This window comes from Odontesthes bonariensis, chromosome 12 (genome assembly GCF_027942865.1).
Source record: "Odontesthes bonariensis isolate fOdoBon6 chromosome 12, fOdoBon6.hap1, whole genome shotgun sequence".
NCBI classification, from domain to species: Eukaryota; Metazoa; Chordata; class Actinopteri; order Atheriniformes; family Atherinopsidae; genus Odontesthes; species Odontesthes bonariensis.
In genome coordinates, this window is record NC_134517.1 from 29,687,765 (window position 1) to 29,705,810 (window position 18,046).

At 39.8% G+C, this 18,046-nt stretch overlaps 1 protein-coding gene across 3 annotated transcripts; it reads left to right on the forward strand.

Moving 5' to 3' along the window:
* Window positions 1-86: 86 nt before the first annotated feature.
* Window positions 87-17,953, forward strand: ift88 (intraflagellar transport 88 homolog). Of its 3 annotated transcripts, XM_075480061.1 has the most exons (26): window positions 87-252; window positions 435-497; window positions 836-895; window positions 1,270-1,323; window positions 1,545-1,608; window positions 1,893-1,962; window positions 2,342-2,432; window positions 2,893-2,997; window positions 4,147-4,249; window positions 4,874-5,220; window positions 5,555-5,625; window positions 5,750-5,836; window positions 6,338-6,437; window positions 7,763-7,849; window positions 7,974-8,160; window positions 8,844-8,952; window positions 9,119-9,269; window positions 9,378-9,493; window positions 10,491-10,543; window positions 10,658-10,723; window positions 10,831-10,937; window positions 12,426-12,498; window positions 13,593-13,607; window positions 13,773-13,829; window positions 15,293-15,400; window positions 16,748-17,953. In XM_075480061.1, exons 1-26 carry the CDS (start codon window positions 172-174, stop codon window positions 16,867-16,869), a joined length of 2,547 nt encoding a protein of 848 aa, XP_075336176.1. In that variant the 5' UTR covers window positions 87-171; the 3' UTR covers window positions 16,870-17,953. The 3 variants fall into 3 exon arrangements, with proteins under 3 accessions (XP_075336176.1, XP_075336175.1, XP_075336178.1); XM_075480060.1 differs by having other exon boundaries at window positions 13,593-13,829; XM_075480063.1 differs by lacking the exons at window positions 13,593-13,607; window positions 13,773-13,829.
* Window positions 17,954-18,046: the final 93 nt, after the last annotated feature.

Consider the following 18,046-nt stretch of genomic DNA (forward strand, 5'->3'; position numbering starts at 1 on the left):
ATCCTGTTAATACTAGAGGATGAATGACGTATAAGTAACCAATTAGAAGTTCGGAAAGAGAATGAGCCCACCCATACCGCATTGAATTGTGGGATTAAAGCCGAAAAACGACAACAAACTAATTTCTCTGATAATTTGCTTAGATAGCTGCTTGTTTCCAGTGATATAGAGATGGAAAATGTGCACCTGGCTGGAGATGAGGATGATCTTTACTCAGGTTACAACGACTATAATCCCACGTTGGACTCTGAGGTGAGTCGACCGCTAATTTTATGCGAAATTAGCAAGATATCGTTAGCCGTTGGTACCATAACGTAGAACTAATATTCATAACGGCAACACTACAGGTGGCAGGGGCCCATTTTTAAACTAGATAATATGTACACAATAAGAATGTTCTTTGTTTCCTCTTTTTTCCCCTACTAAATCTTAAGGAGTTGGAGAATGACGCGGGCTTCCAACAAGCAGTTAGGACAAGTTATGGAAGAAGACCTCCTGTAAGTAGCGTTTATATTCAGTGCAATTGAGTGTGTATGATAGAGTTTGGTCTGAAAATACCTGGATGCTGACTCAGTTTTTGTTTGTTTGCTTTTTTTGTGAAAATCTTTCATTCATAAGTCGTATAATGAAGTTTAAAGTGCAGACTGTCAGTTTAATTCCTTTAATAGGACATTTGAGTCTAGTCCATATTTATAATATAACTGAGTATGTTTTTGTAAGCGGCTGAATTAACAAATAGTGGCAGTTTTTAGTTAATTTTGGATTTACCTACCGAAAACAGGGGATGGGGACATGTTCCCTTGATGGATTGCTTGTGTGTTTTTTTTTTATCCAGATGACTGCAAAGTTTCCAGGGACTGCCATGGGAGCTCGACCTTTAGCTACATCCTTTGGTGTAAGTACCATTAAACTCAATTGTTTTGAATGAGACCTTGATTTACAGAACTTTTAAAATCTTCTGTTCAAGTGACCTTGTATTCAAAATAACATCCTACAGACTTTCTTCAGAGAAAACACTTTATAACGTTAATGTGTAAATTTCACACGTTAATTCACTGGTTGGAGAAACAGTATGCAGCTGTAGAAAATTATTGTTTTCATTGTAATTTATAAAACATGTTTAAGATAAGAAACGGAGGCTACACAAAATCTAATATAACAAGGCAATACATTAAATGTGCCTTAATGAATGACTGTGTTTTTGTCCATCTGCATGTTAAACAAAACTATAAGGCTAACGCATTAATCCATACATGTTGTTTCATGTAGTCTCGGGTCCCGTTGGCCTCTTCAATGGGCAGACCCATGACCGGAGCTGTGCTGGTGAGAAGATTCACCCGTCAAGTTGGAATTTTATGATCTGCATAGCTTTTATTCTGCTTGTCTACTTTCTATACTGCTCCACATAATGTCATGTTATGTCATGTTTGATAATAACTCTTATTTGTGAGGAGAATAGACTTTCACTGCAGACATTTTGATTTGTCATATGTGGAAAATGTAATGTCTGTAGCGAACACTCTGGTCTTTTTACATGTTGACAGGATGGAGCATCCCGACCGATGACTGCTGTCAGAGCGGCGGGATACACCTCTTCCATGACACGTGGTGAGTTTAAAGGACCCCCGAACAGAAATTGTCTTAGTATTGATGTGATTTACCACTTGGTGAAGGTTAACTTTGTTTGTATGGAGTTTAGTATACCTCCAAAGTAGGCAAAGTTGTTGAGCCAAAGCATTGATAGATAGCAGACTTATCTTAAATTTTAGTCCAATTTTGAAAAAGGAAGACTATAGCATTTTATTCTTATGAGCATTTTCTGATTTTTATACGATCAAATTGTAATTATGTAAACAATGGAATCCTGTTACAGTGATAATTTGTATGTCCAGGCTCAACCTTTGACCCTCTGGGCCAGTCCAGGGGACCCGCACCTCCACTTGAAGCAAAAAATGAGGACACGTGAGTCATCTTTCCTTAAAGTGAATTGTCTGTTTTAGAGAGGAAAAGATCTGCATAGAGGTATTTATACTACATTATATGTCGAGAGTTTTGCAATGATTGGTCTTTGAAAACCAGGGCAAAGTAGAACTCAAAGTACCATGAATAAGTAAGTTAAATAAGTAACATATTACTAACTTTGGTCTGACAGATCTGTATGTTAGCTGGGAAAAACATCCATTTTCTCCTAATGCAGTGATGATATGTTCCTGTCACTATTCTAACATTTAGATATTTCTGAATTACCTTGAAGCTGCTGCATCTTGTGAAGTGGGTAGAGAGGGTTTGTTTCAGTCAACATTCACTCTCATATCACATTTTTCTTTTTGTGGACTCACAGGCCTGAGGAGAAGATCAAGATCCTGGAGAAAAAAGTGAATGACCTGATAGAAGAGAGCTGCATGGCACAGAGCATGGGCGCCTTACAGCTGGTCAGACTCCGACTCTTTCTTTATTATTACAAACTGTAAAATAATACTGACTATCGGATTTGGCTTCAAGTTAGTTTATTTTTTCTTTTGCTGCTGCAGCTAAAGTGTGATAGAAAGGCCCTTTAATTTTCAAATAAATAAAACTTTTAGCTCACTTACCACTTGGGTAATCCTAAAATTGGTCATTGGTAAGATATCTTAAAAACTGTGTTAAGCATTCTTTTAAAATCATGCACTTGGGAAGTTTTCTTTAAGTTTATTACAAAAGCCTGAGTTTGTAATTTGTGATGAAACGCATAAGAAATCTAGTACAACCAAAGCATTAATCTGTTTTTTTTTTTTAAACGTAACTTGTTACATTTATCAGACAAATGATACTTTTTCTTTGTTTATTTTTGGTATGGATGTTGGTGTCACCACTGCTGATCTGCGCTTGTGTGTCTGGGATGTGGTTCTGCAGGCTCTTGAAAAAGCCAAAGAGGCGGGGAGGAAGGAGCGAGCGCTGGTCAGACAGCGGGAACAGTCTGGCAATGCAGACAACATTAATTTAGATCTCACCTACTCTGTAAGTCAAACTGCTGGAGGCCAGTTTTCTGCATTCTGCACTGAAGATAAAATGATTAAATTCTTCTGTTGTTAAAATGGACTAAAAAACACACCTTTAAAGCCAGAAATTAGCTTGTATATTTGCATTTATTGGTGGTTATTTGTGATTTGCTGTGATGTAATTTATTAATTGGGTCAGTCTTCTTCCCTTCAGACGAAACTATTTTGTACCTCTTCCAGCACAAGTGATTTCCTAAATTTTTCACATTCTGTTGCATTGGTAGGAAGAGCTTGAGAGCAGATATTTTTAGTTTAAAAACAGAATACATTGAAAGAGACACTTCTCATTTAAAATCACCTGTTTTGTACCTTTTATTGCCTTCTGGTTATTCGATGGCTTGAGACCACTGCTTCCCAACGCGGGGTCCTCACCCTCCTTAAGGGGGCGCCAAAGATCACAGAGCTTCGCTCCACAGATATTGTCAAAATTGAATTTGTACTTATAAAAATCATGACTGATTTACTGTATAATCAAAAGTCTGTGTGACGATGACTTGATGTTGCATACAGAGGTATGTTTATTGTGTAAAATAATTCTTCATTGAGCTCATTTGTAATTGTGTGCAAACATCTGACTGAAGCCTTTTAATGACGTACCTCATAGAAACAGCTACCTGTCAAAGACTTCATCGCCTTGTGTCAGGGGAACTCGAACATCAGGGGAATGCAAGCTCAAGTAGTTTATGTTTATTGTTCTTTTGATGTGCATGTGCACACAGGCTTGTTGGCAGGGAGTGAGGGGGATCCAGGGGTCCTGGAGAAAAGCCATTACTACTTGGTTCTGTGTAGCTGTCACTGAAACATAACATTTGCCATGTTGCTCTTGTTGTATGCTGAATCTTATTTCTGTTTTTCACTTTGCATTAATTTTCTTTTCACATTGTAGGGAGAGACAGTAAAGCAGGGCACATGTTTGGCTTCAGAGGCAGTGGACTTTAGCAATCAGCTAAGCAGGCCCAGCTCACTAAGATCAGCTGAAATTTTAAGTTTTTCTCTGTCAATCACATTCTGACTTTATTGTCTGTTTTGTTTTTTTTTTTGTTTTTTTTCTCTTTTCTTATCATTCTAAGTTTGCTTTTAGATATTTGATTCTTTTTGTTATGAACAGGTTTTGCTCAACCTTGCCAACCAGTATGCGAATAATGAAATGTACCCAGAGGCCCTGAACAGCTACCAGGTCATTGTGAAGAACAAGATGTTCAGCAATGCAGGTGAGGATGCCGCCCGGCTTCACACTCGCTGCATATGCGTTTACACTGTGACAGCTGTTATCAGAAAGTCCTGTTTTTTTTTTTTTTTTGTTTGTTTTTTTTATGAAATTAAAGCAAACAGATTTTTTCCTGACTGTCTGATCTTGCACTAAAGTATAACTTTTTATCATCGAAACACATTGTTGATAACAAAAAAATCAACATTTTGCCTGACATGTATCTGCACACAGCTGTAGGCTTTAAGTCAAATGGTTTGATGATGTTGGGAATTTCTTTCCCACATCTCTATGACACTGTATATGTTGTGTAAGGGATCATTTCCATAACTTTGTTGGGCAACACCAGCATGCTTTCATTGGTCAGTTTTGTTGATGTCTGAGAGAAGCCAGTCATTGTTCCTTCTGTTTTGCTATTTTTCTTTATTGTTTATACATCTGTTTGTGGTCTTTTTAATGTGAATATCCGATTACAAAAGTCTTTGTGTATAGGTTGTTTGAAAAATGCCTATTTTTATTCCCGTTTTATCTATCGATGGGGTTGATTTCTAGCATGACTTGATGGCATATCTTTCAACAGAGATGCTTTATTCAGGTTTTCCCTTAAACTAAATGTGCTGCCCTTCAGGCCGTCTGAAGGTCAACATGGCCAACATCTACGTCAAACAGAAGAACTACCCTAAAGCCATCAAGTTCTACCGTATGGCCCTGGATCAGATCTCCAACACTCACAAGGAAATGAGGATCAAGATCATGCAGAATATCGGCGTGGTCTTCGTCCGCTTGGGGCAGTATTCAGACGCCATAACGTCTTTCGAGCACATCATGAGTGAGAGTCCCAACGTCAAAACTGGCTTCAACCTTATTCTGTGCTACTACGCCATCGGTGACAGAGAGAGGATGAAGAAGGCCTTTCAGAAGCTCATTTCTGTTCCGCTGGGCATCGATGATGAAGACAAATACATCCCATCTAATGTGAGTTATAGTGATGGACTATATGAATGTAAAAAAACAGGTTATTTCCTTTTTTTTTGCCTTTATCAGGTGTCATAGAGTTGGTGTATATTGATTGCCCTGACACTGAATATTTCTGTTCTTTATTCCATTCTCATTCTGTTCCACTACTGAAAACAACACTTTACCTTCTTACTAAATGCTTTCAGTGGATGCATTAACCCAAAAAAACAATTCTGTTGATCATGTGTCCTCCAACCTCTCACTGATTGAGAAATGACTTGTCTCGACTCAACAGTACAGTGTTGGAGATGACATGGATTTGGTGCCCTTACTGTCCATTTGCCTCTTTCAGGATGACACCAGCACAAATATGGTGATTGAGGCCATTAAGAACGACAAACTACACCAGATGGAGAGAGATTTGTAAGAAAAATGATGTGCAACACGAAGCAATTAACATGATTGATATGTTACCTTATCAAACCACTACACTGAGTCTACTGCCTATTTAATTATTGTCTTGTTTCCTGTTTCTGTGGTTTCGTAGAAAAGTCCTGGCTGAGAAGTACATCATGACGGCAGCCAAGCTCATCGCCCCATCCATTGAGACTTCTTTTGCGGGTGGATTTGACTGGTTTGTGGCTGTTTTTGCTTGTTTCATCGTACCATTTTAGTTCAGTGAGACCTTAAAACATGATTTAAAACGAGTTTTTTACAGGCTGGGATTCATAGCAGACTCCCTTTCGTCACTGGAGTGAATCTTTATCATCGCAGAGGAGTCACTTTCAATCTCACTTTCCATTCTCATTTTACTTACCTCTTCAGCTTGAGTACATTTTTCAAAAATGTCTAGTTTTTTTTAACTTGCCTTTTAATGCTTTTTTTCATTCTTTATTCATTTGTAAGAAATAAGAACAATTGTAAGAACTTCAAAGTATGAAATGGATCACAGCCTGAGTTAAAACACGTCTTCTTATCCCAGTAACTGTGTCGGTTTTACTTTAAGTAATATGCTAACAAGGAAATTAAATTCCAGTGTGAATAATTGTTCCGTTATTCATCCCTTGGTAACTTCATTGACCGTTAAATGATGGAATGCATGGCATAAAGACTGTACATTCATGGCTGTTTTAAGGTGTGTGGACATGGTGAAGAGTTCTCAGTATGTTGAGCTTGCCAACGATCTGGAGATCAACAAAGCCATCACCTACCTCAGACAAAAGGACTTCAACCAGGTGAGTGTGTCTGTAAGATGCCGCCCAGTCTGGTCAATTTTAAGGCCACAGTGGTCGCAGAGGAGTGTGAGGTACAGATGTCATCCTTCAGTTATCAAATGTTCTTTCAGAACGTAGCGCAGCGCAGACTCAGAGCTCGACCAAGTGGCTGTCGAGCTCTTTTGTTTACATCTGGCTCAGGATGTAAACAACATCCTGAGCCAGATCTTGTTTACATTTAGATTAGAGTTGTTTATACAAAATGTTCTTTTTTTTCGTTTATTAATTTTTATAACAAAATGGCTCTGTACATCTCATTGCTGTTTATATTCTGTACGTCACCTTTCTCCTCTGTTTGATCAGACTCAACATTTCCCACTCTCATTGCCCTCCATTCTTACTTTTGTCTTATTTCCTTCCCATCTGCATGCCTAAGGTTGAGGTATGTTTGCCCTCTGTTTCCATGATCACATTTAGATTGTGTTGCTTTGTTGCCCTTGACATGTGACTATCTAACCATGGTACTGCCAACAGAAGTTGGAGAAGCAAAACCAGCTGAGCTGTGAGGAAAATCTTTGTGCAAACAGGAAATTATTACCTTCTTTAATACCGATAAATACCGAGCTCTGAAGAAAGTGCAGCTGTGTCAGATGAGCTGCTCTGTGGCTAACCGTATAGGATTAATGACGAAGAATGGCACAAGTGTGTGTATTAAATCAAATCAAATTTATTTGTATAGCACATTTCATGTACAAACAATTCAAAGTGCTTTACATAAAATAAAAGCATTGCAGCAGGGAGTGGAAGAAGCATTAAAAATACATAAAAGAAAATAAAGAGAAACAAATGGAGTGTAGTTACAGTTTTATAGCTTCGGTAGCTTAGTGGCCTCTATGATCAGGCTTTAGATCTAATGCATGTGTGTTGTGCCTTTACACTGTTTAAAGACAGTGGTGGTGATGAAATGTGCATTATTTTTGCTCAGCTGTAGCTGAGCTAGTGGTTGGTCAATATATAATTACTGTACTTAGATGCTTAGATGCAAAAAGCCTTGTCAAAAAAAGTGTAAAAGTGTCACCACACATTTTACAGTTTTTTTTTAATTTATTTTTTATATTTACTATCATGTACACATTTTGGAGTAATGGCTATAAATGATACTGATTATAAATGATTTTTTTATTCTTCTAATGTTGGTTTTTATGTTTGTAGGTGTGTTACCTACCTGGGGAATCTGCTCGTACCTTTGCTGTATTGTTACATAATGTTACTGAGAGCATGCTCGTGTATTAGAGGAGATCAAGTGCAGAGTGTTTCCCTGTCAGCATTTTATTATGTGTGGTCAGGCGGTGGAAACACTGAAGACATTTGAGAAGAAAGACAGCAGAGTGAAGAGCGCTGCAGCCACTAATCTCTCGTTCCTCTTTTTCTTGGTAAGAGTCTATTAATCACTTAATAAAGGTTTCCATTGCCACCCCCGACTTGATGCTTGCTCATGCAGTAAAAGGATGGGTGAATAACCCAGTGTTGCCTCTCTAACCTTTTAATCTCTTACAGGAGAAGGACTATGACCAAGCTGACCGATATGCAGAACTCGCCATGAACGCAGATCGTTACAACCCTGCGGCGCTTATCAACAAGGGGAACACTGTGTTTGTCAAACAGGATTATGAAAAGGCTGCAGAATTCTACAAAGAAGCCCTGAGGAATGATTCCTCATGCACCGAGGCCCTCTATAACCTGGGTAATTCTTTCAAAGTAAACGCAGAGCATTGATGGATAACTGGGAGGGTAAATGTAACGCCCCACTTAAAGGGATAGTTCGCCTCTTTTGACATGAAGCTGTATGACATCCCATATTAGCAACATCATTTATGAACATTTTCTTACCCCCTGCTGCGTCCTGTGAGCCGAGTTCCAGCCTCGTTTTGGCGTTGACGAAGGTAGTCCGGCTAGTTTGCTGGGGCCACAAAAATAAAGCGTTGCCTCCCTTCATATCAATGCGGGATTTGTAAACTGTGCAGACTGAAGAGCAGACCCAGCAGTCCCCTATCGCCTGGTGGCTGAACGCATTGATATGAAGGTAGAGAGAAAATAGCGCCAAGCGATGTGAGGTCTGACTTTTTCTGGAGGGACGATTTTGTGATGCAAATGTATTACTCTTTTGAACGCATATTGTTTTGAGAAGCAAATCGCTTTATTTTTGTGGCCCCAGCCAACTAGCCGGACTACCTTCGTCAACACCAAAACTCGGCTGGAACTCGGCTCACAGGACGCAGCAGGGGGTAAGAAGATGTTCATAAATGATATTGCTAATATGGGATGTCATACAGCTTCATGACAAAAGAGGCGAACTATCCCTTTAAAGGCTACCGGCACTGTAGAGCCAAAGTTGACTGATCATTTTCCTCCTTTAACTTGCTCTAGGTCTGACCTATAAGAGACTGAACCGCCTGGAGGAAGCCTTGGACTGCTTCCTGAAACTTCATGCCATTCTGAGGAACAGTGCTCAAGTCATGTACCAGCTGGCCAACCTGTATCCTACTCAATGCGTTCGTCTGTGGGTGGCATGGGTTAACAGTTTCAAACTACTTTAAATCTGACGATGTTGCCCTGAAGGTTGTAATCATCTAGAGATTCAAACCTGCATCTCTGTTTAGCATAATTTAAGCATCTGTTGGTCCTTGACGCGTAGGTTTCAGCTACGAACAGCTGGGAGATCCTCAACAGGCCATCGAGTGGCTGATGCAGGTCATCAGCGTGACTCCCACTGACCCGCACGCACTGGCCAAACTGGGAAAGCTGCACGACGACGAGGGAGACAAGTCTCAGGCTTTCCAGTACTACTGCGAGGTATGAGGCAGAAATAAAAGCTTTTTATTCTCTTTCCACAGTAAATGACGAGCTGAACATTTCGGACCTCGGTTCTCTGAAGATGTTGTTGTTGTTGTTATTGTTTAGTCTTACAGGTACTTTCCCTCCAACATTGATGTGATCATGTGGCTCGGTGCGTACTACATCGAGACGCAGTTCTGTGAGAAGGCCATTCAGTACTTTGAAAGAGCCATACTCATTCAGTAAGTTTCCACTTTGTGGCGTTATAAGTGCAAATCAAAATAACAATTTCATTCATATGTCACCAATTTGCAAGAGAAATCCAATTATTCCATCTGTGTCTGTAATAGTAGTTGGTTATAGTTCCAGTGTGCGATATGTTGGTGAACAGTGACATGAAAAGGGCATAAACTTTTAAAGGCTGCCCAGGCCATGTGTGCACTTTTGTACATGTAGTTTTGTTGGAATGAATAAAGTTTTAGGTTATCCTCCACTTTCTTTCAACAAAATGACTCCATCAGTGAGAGGGATAAGATCAGAGGCCACATAGGTTGGTTTTTACCCACATGCATAGATTTCTGAACTGTTTGAAGGGCTTTGAGTTGGATTTTCTTTGAGTTTTACCACGAAAGATGTTAATGTTTCATTTAAATCTTTCAGTAAAGCCAGTAGTGTTCCGACAGCCACAGAGCCTCTTCTTATCTGGAACTGGCATCTTTAGAGGAGGTTTAATTTAATTTATTCATTATCTTTGATTAGCATGTAACTGCAAATTCAAACCACTGAATGTTGAAGTGAATAACATTGATTATCTAATTATAGTGTTAACATTCAGTTCTTGCTTGAGTTGGCAGCAGGACGCATCATGGAGGAAGGCGAACCAGTAAAGGCGGCGTTATGTTTTATGTCTAAAACCTATTTAACAATGTTTTAGACTTCACACGCCCCGTCATAGCAGCGGCATTCCCTGATGGCACTGATTGCATCTGTGGGATGTGCTTGGATTGAAAAAAAACAATCTGACGTCGCTGCAGGACAAGCTCTTCTGGAGTGATGGCAGAAGCAACATTTGTATCACATTTGTTTCATTATGTGAATATTGTCCCTGTTTGAATGCGCTGCCAACATTTTCAGATGTTATACGTGTTATTTGTTCAGTAAAGACTATTACGTTTAGCTTAATTTGGAACCTTGGCTGTTTAGTAAAGCTTGGATGACTTTTTTTGGTGTGTTCTTCAGACCAACTCAGGTGAAGTGGCAGCTAATCATGGCAAGCTGTTATAGGAGAAGCGGTGAGGATCACACTCCATTTGTTCTACTTTTTCATCACATTTGTTATAAAAGCTCATTTACGACGTAAACCAGCAGAGTTCAGTGAAAGGCTTCGTCTTCTTTTTTCATTTCAGGAAACTACCAGAAAGCTTTGGAAACCTATAAAGAGATCCACCGCAAGTTTCCAGATAATGTGGAATGTAATTCATGCTGTTTTGTTTCAAGCATTTTTCAACAGCAGTCCTGAACAACAGCAGATGATCCACTGCAGGAAGAAAACAAACATTTCCGTGTGCTTCTTTTTAAGGCCTGCGTTTTCTGGTGAGGCTCTCCACTGATATGGGACTGAGAGAAGTCCAAGAATACGCCACCAAGCTGAAGAAGGTGGAGAAGATGAAGGAGATCAGAGAGCAGGTATACGTGCCACTCATTTTTTTTTTTTTTTAGTCGACTTTTAAAATGCCACTTTGCTGTGTCATCTGTTTTCTAAAGCTTTCTAAGGTTTCTATGTTTTATAGCAAGACAAATGGTGTAGTTGGCAGACAGCAGAAGAGCCTTGATTTAAAGATTACGACTTTAAGAGAAAACACAAAAAAGATCTTATTAACAAACGTGGAGATAAAATCTCAAATCTTTTGGACAACTACTTGGCAAGTAGAAGAAGTCAGAAGAAATATGCTCTCCTCTTGGGATTTCCATTAATAAAAGCCTCATTTGATGACATAATTGAGTACATTTGAATAATCTGAACATCATGCTGCCTGAATAATGTCTCGCTTGCTTTGCAGTTGTATATCACAGAGCTGTCCTGCCCCGTCGTTAATCACATTTTCATCACCTGTGTCATGTCATGGTGCTCTGTCGCCTGCTCCTGATGACCACGCTGATTGAAAACAGATGGTTTCTCACCTCTGTTGATTTTTCCATGAATCGGAATGTGTTGATAGAAGAGCAGATGCTAAACAGCTGTCACCAATCCAACGTCTTTCAAAAACTTCTTTAGTGTTTGGATCTGGATCTGATCCCGAGAGTGGCTTAAAAAGACAGAAGGGTTAATATAACCAGACAAGGATGCAGTGAACCCTCTTTTCTCATCCCCAATAAATCTTTGATGCATCATGGAGCCATATCTTTTGATTAGCAGGCGAAGTTTACCTGCATCTGAATGGTTTAGACATTTGTGATATCAGTCTGTACATCTAAAATATAATAATTTTCTTCTTCATCCATATTCAGCCATTATTATCTATTTTTTAATATCACAAACTGCCGAGTGAAATCATTGGAATTCCCTGTTAGGTGGTGATTCCAAAGGAACGGGAACATCTGATCTCATATTTGGGATTTATTATCTTTAGTGCTGGATAAGAATATCATCCAAAGGCGTCAAATGTTGCATCATTTGGATAATCCTGGTCCCGAGGAGATATTTATCAGAGCCAGGACAAGATCGGGAGGAGGAATTTGTGGAATCACAACCAGCTGGTCTTAAATCAGAGACTAAGTTGGACCAGAGCGACAGCCTGACAGAGTGACAGAGCCAGAGAGTTGACTCATTAATCCCCAGATTCTCTAAACTGAATGAGGAACAACTAATCCGGTTCATGTGCACACATAGTGCTTGAAAAGAGGAGTTAAATTGGATGATTTGAATGAAACCGTAATATTCATTAAATCATTTTAATACATTTTTTCTTTAACTTTACCACTAAAATTTAAACATTATAGTGTTTCTGCCCAGTAATCCCATTTGATTTGTTTGCGTGTTTATTATGTTTATTAATGTCAAACAGACTTGCTTTTGTTAAGAATTCTTTTCTGAGTTATTCATGTTCTTGTCTGCACCTAAATCTTAAGTTCCCTAATCCTCCTTTCCACTCTTATCCCTCTTTCATATGACAGAGGGTGAAATCCGGACGGGAGAGCAGTGCCAGAGGTCGGAGAGAAGGCAGAGAGGGCAGCGCAGGCAGCGGTGGTAAGTCACTATTATACAAGGTTTGTACACTACCTGAGGTTCCAGGTTTCTCAAAAGTGGTGTAAAAGCATTATTTAGGTTTTCAGAAGGCAGATTAAGATGTTTACCAGTCTTGATTAGTTTCACCCTCCACTAGCTGACAGGACTGGCTCCTTCGCAGTCTTACCGGCTTATTTCGGTCCCGACACAAGAATTAAAAAAGTTAAAAACGATGTGTGTGTTTACATACGTAACTTTTCCAAAGAAACCGGTTTGTTTCTGAATGACGAGGTTTGTTCTAAAAGTTTTAACAAATGGAGAGGGGCTTTAAACTGTTCAACATTTTGGGTAACATCAGATGTTTCTTAAGAGCAAGGCTGCATTTCAAACCTCAATACTTCCTTGAAACAAACCTGCAAGTCAGCACGTTACATTTATCATCTATTTTCCCATGGCATTCTGTTTTGTTTCCATGTGTCACCACTTCTCTCTCTCCTCTGTGCTGTTCGCTCGCACTGCAGCAGCTGTCTCAACACCTGCACTCCTCTCTTCCAAGAAGTTTGGCTTTATAGGTATATTTATTAGCAGCACACAGTCCCCAAAAGTGTGCTGTACAGAGCTCCTTATCCTGTAGATGAAAAGGTCCCCTGCACACTGACACATTTAGCACTCCTTCACTACAGATCCACAACAAATACAGACTCGTACACTGGCTCCGGAAAGCTGGCCCATCAACAGTCTTCAAATGCGGCCCAGACACCTAGAAAGTTGCCAGTAGTTGTAACACAGCCCAGCTTTTCTTTGCTTTGCTGTGCAGCTGTCTCCAGTAGGATCCTGTAGTATAGTTGGGTATAGAGATATCAGTCACCAGTTAATATGCATGCTGCCTCACCACGCCAACACTTCCATTACCGGGCTGCGTCCTGAAAAATTAGATTTAAAAAACTCTTATTTATTATCCAAACGCGTAGCTGTCCAAGAAGGCGTAACTGGATCTGTTAAAACAAAGAAACAAAATGTGTTTCGTGTTCCTGAGCAATGCTTTTAATCGTTTAGTTCAACACTATCATTTATCTGTTTCTTTTCTTTTCTTTTCTTTTCTTTTGGCGCACCAGATGATGTGAAAGCAGGTGAGAGAATGAAGACTATAATTAACTCCCATCAGCTCCTGCACACAGTAGACTTCTCTCTGTTCTTTTTAGGTTTTCAGTCCTTGTTTTTCTTTTGTCTTTTCTGCATCTTTGCTTCTCTGGCGCATCTGTATTCTCATCTGCTGCTTCCTCTTTGCTGCTCAGCACCTCAGACTCCGTCTGAGTCTAAACGCTTTAGTCCCCTGTTGGACTCGGGGAGAGGTATGTAACATTATGACCTTAGCATACGAACCTGAAACCTGCAGGTTGTGAACTTGTATTTTGAGGCACATGTATTTGATTAATGGTGTACAAGGAGACTGTGAAACTTTGGGCTTTCTGGCTACATTTCATTACAGACTTTTATAAATCTCCACTTTAACAAGCTACAAAAAGGATTATTCTGACAGCTGTTATCAGTGATCACCTGATCAGTTATTAATCAATCACACATGTTCTCTGCTTATCCAAAGAACTAAAACTATCATTTCCAGTTGAACATTAGTGGTGTCAGTTTACATAATTTCTATCTGATGCAAATATCTTTACAGTTTAAAACCAACTCTTTCAAACTCACACAGCAGATGTGAGTAACTTTAGACCGTAATGTGTTGGTGAAAACACGTGAAAGTGATCCAGAAACCTTCTGACGGCCAGTTGAGACGTTGGACTGTGTGAAATGTTTGCTTTGAGCGCTCTCACCGAGGAGGAGGGGAGCAATTGAGCGAAAATCATCCAGATATCTGGGAAAACCTCGAGTGTACCTGAGAATTTTCCCTCTTTTTTTGTAAAGTCTGCATATTTGCAACTCTGAGTATTATGTGGTTGAGAAGCGCCGTTCAGGTTAGCAGCTCCTGACTGGAAATGCTCAGTACGTTTAGTGTCCTTTCATTCTTTCTTGTAAATCTGGTAAAACGACTGAGGCAAGTGAGTCGCTATGTACTGATTTTTGAGACGTTTAATGTTTTCTTATGTATTCTTGGTCAAATTTAAACTAGTTTAGGATTGATTTATAAAAAATGTCATGTGTACAGGCCAAGAAAAGGGGAAAACTCTGCTGGAAAATGCCCCCCCCCCCCCCCCACTCTCCCACTCAAAGGTTTCAGTTGGCTGGCAGTTTGTGAGGCTTCGTGTGAGATATTTGGGACCGTGAGCGAAGGTGGAATATCGGGCCTCCTTCCTGTTTTTCAGCTTTCAGCCGTTGTTCTATTTAGTTTCCAAGGCTACCTGGCAGCCAGATGTTGGTCCTGTGGCCTGTAATCACGACTGTCCTTCAGCTCACTAAACCGCTCCATCAGCCCGTCATCTGAGACACTCTCCAACATATTTATTGCATCCTGTGGAGAGCACCGGCTGTAATAAGGACCCGAGCTGGTGCTGGTATTCAGTGTATTACTAAAGAGGCTTTAAGTATGATGTGTCTTTCAATTCTTGGACATGGAGAAAAAAAAATGTATTCAGTTAAAGTAAGTATTCAAATGGGCTTGTGAGGCTTTTTGGTAGCATATTTAAAGTTTTGCCCTCAGGACTCAGTCTAAGCTTTAATGTGTTATTATACCACACTTCTGAGGTCAAAATTCAGCTTTGAGGAACCGTTCCACGCCTGTCCGACTAGTTGACTGAGATTATAACTTGCGTTTTAAAAAGGTCCAGATTTAGGATGTGCACTTGTGTGTCCTACGCAGACAGCAGCCACAGCAGCAACAGCACTAAAGGAGAGCGCCTGAGTGCCAAGATGATGTCACTTCCTGGTTCCAATGAGCCCTACGAAACCAGCAGCCCTAAAGAACTCGGTAAGGACACCAGATTTTTTTTATTTTTTTTTGCGTATCCATCTCTGTGGTTAATTACATGATTCAGACTGCCCGGCTAATTGTCTTTTATCCTCAAGCCTTTTGTGTTCTTGAGGTTTGTAATGAAACATTTGGTGATCACACAATCAGATTGTTTTTGCTTGAGTCATTTTAAGTTGCTCTCAAAAATAAAGTCAAGGAATAATGATGCAGAAAAGTAACATTTTTCCCAGGATGAGGCTCTAAAAATCAACATATAGAGACATAAAAAGCTATGATGTAGTTTTAAATGGATCATTTGTGTGTGGATACCCATAAGTGTATGAACAGATAATAGAAGTATACTTTTATTATACATTGCTTAATAATTTAAATGCAATTTAACTACTACATATTTTTGTCCTCAAAACAGTTAAATTCATTGTTGATTAAGGGTTAAAGGCAAAGAAAGTTATATTTACTGTTTAATGCTGCGTTCAAAAAGCTTTACTCTTCGACTCAGCTGCACAGTCACCGAATGAAGCAGTTATCAAGAGAAATAAAATGTTACCAAGCAATCGATTCACAGCAGAAGCTCAAAGAAACAGATCCATGGCTGATGTCCACTCACCCTCTCCCTAAAGGTTGCTGTTCAGAAACCCCCCAAAAACACAGCAAAATAACAAAAAAACAAGGCTAATACCAGCAAAGCACTTCGTCTCTGCAGTGAAATACACCACCACTCACTTCTGCTGGGTCGTAGGGCATAAAGACTACCACTACCACTTACTCTGCCTTTTAATTAGGTCCTAAAGTTATACACACGCACACACACACACGTGTATTTGTTCCATTTTGAAAGAATATTGGGAATCTATTTTGGCATAATACTAGAGGACATTCTACCAGAGTCAAAGCAGGGCCTCATTCCCCAGAAGCCTCTTAAAACTGAGATGATCATAAACCAAAAACTTTCAAACTGAACACTTAAAATGATTTTTATGCAACCGTCTCATGGAATGTGGACGCATCCTGAAAAGCTCTTGAGGCACCACTAAGATATTTTTTGTTTGAATGCAGCTTCTGGCGTCACATTCTGTTTTCATACATAACTTATACATAACTTTACTGTGTATTTTCCTTTGTTTTCATGCTTATAATTGTTAATCTCAGGCTTTATAAAGTGTATATATCTGAGGTAAAGGGAATCTCACAGAGCTGAATTAGGACACTAAAATGTGTCCTAATTCAGCTAATAAAAAGAAGCTTTTTGCTTGCACATGCACACAGTGTAACATGCACTGTAACCTTCAGCCAACTGGGTTCAGGACATTCATAACCAGCAGAACCTCTGTTCCCCTTGTGTAGATGCATCCTATGTGGACCCACTGGGGCCTCAGATGGAAAGACCGAAGACAGGCGCCAAGAAGCGCATGGAAGATGATGACTTTGCAGACGAGGAGCTGGGAGACGACTTGCTCCCAGAGTGAATGCATCAGCCTTCACTGCGTTATCACCACGTTTTCACCCAGAGTGAATTTAAAACGATTTCAATGCAGATCTCCGTCTGATCTTTACATTTCCTGGTAAGCAGTCGGTTGGTTTACATGCACAGTTAACTACTACAGTCCTGCATGGATGGATTGATTGAAGTTTCCATGACGACAGCTGGAATATTGGACTTTTTGGCAGCAAGTTGCTCCTGCATCAAGTGGTGCGTTGGGCTGATTCACAGCTCTGTGTGTTTTGTACATTCGTTTAAATTTGTTAGAAATGTGAGGTGCACAATCCCTTGAGGCTTTTCTTTGTTGTTACCAGCATCTGTTACTCCTAGGTCAAAAACCCAGAACAGGAACTGTGAGTGTGTGTAACGCCTCGGCCAGTCCGAGTCCAATTGAACGTACGCACGCACGGAAGAACCATTTAAATCCAAACCACGTTTTCTTGGTGTGTTTTTCTGACTTTCAGCAGGACTGGTGTGTTTTAAAAGTCTGTTTTTAGTTTTTAACATCACGTAAATGAAATTATTGATGGTCCAGAGACTCCTCAGACAGGTCGCCTTTGTCCAACATCTGAGTCACTGCATGAAAAACACATGGGGCCTCCAGCTGATGGGTCTCACTGGTCTTTTTAGAGTGGAAGATAATTGTATACATGAAACGAATGCACAGTGATCCACCAGTAGCTGGTTGCAGTGCAGCGTAGCTCTGTTCGGACAGTGCTGACCTGGCTCTGTTGTCAGACAATCTGGGTTTGAAACATAAACGGGCTTTAATTTGACATCTGATGCACTCTATGGAAAGTAAAAGAACAGTTTTTGGACATGCTTTCCTTACTGCTGCCCAGTGTGTTGGACTCCAGTTCCAGATAAACAAATGCTTTTAAATGCTCTCCACGTGTGAGCCTTAAAACCCTCCACATCTTGTACCAAAGTTATGTAATCCAACCATTTCAGCTCCTGTAAATGAACATCAAAGTATGTAATCTAGTATGTATTTATATTCTTTGCTAGTTTCTTGTCTATTTTTTAATAATATAATTAAAAGGGAAATATTTGTACAGTTTAAGACCAAAGATGTTGTGTGTTGGTTTCTTTCTGAGACTATCAGGGAGGAGATGAAACACGAATTTTAGAAATAAACTGCTTTATGTATGCATTCTGAATAA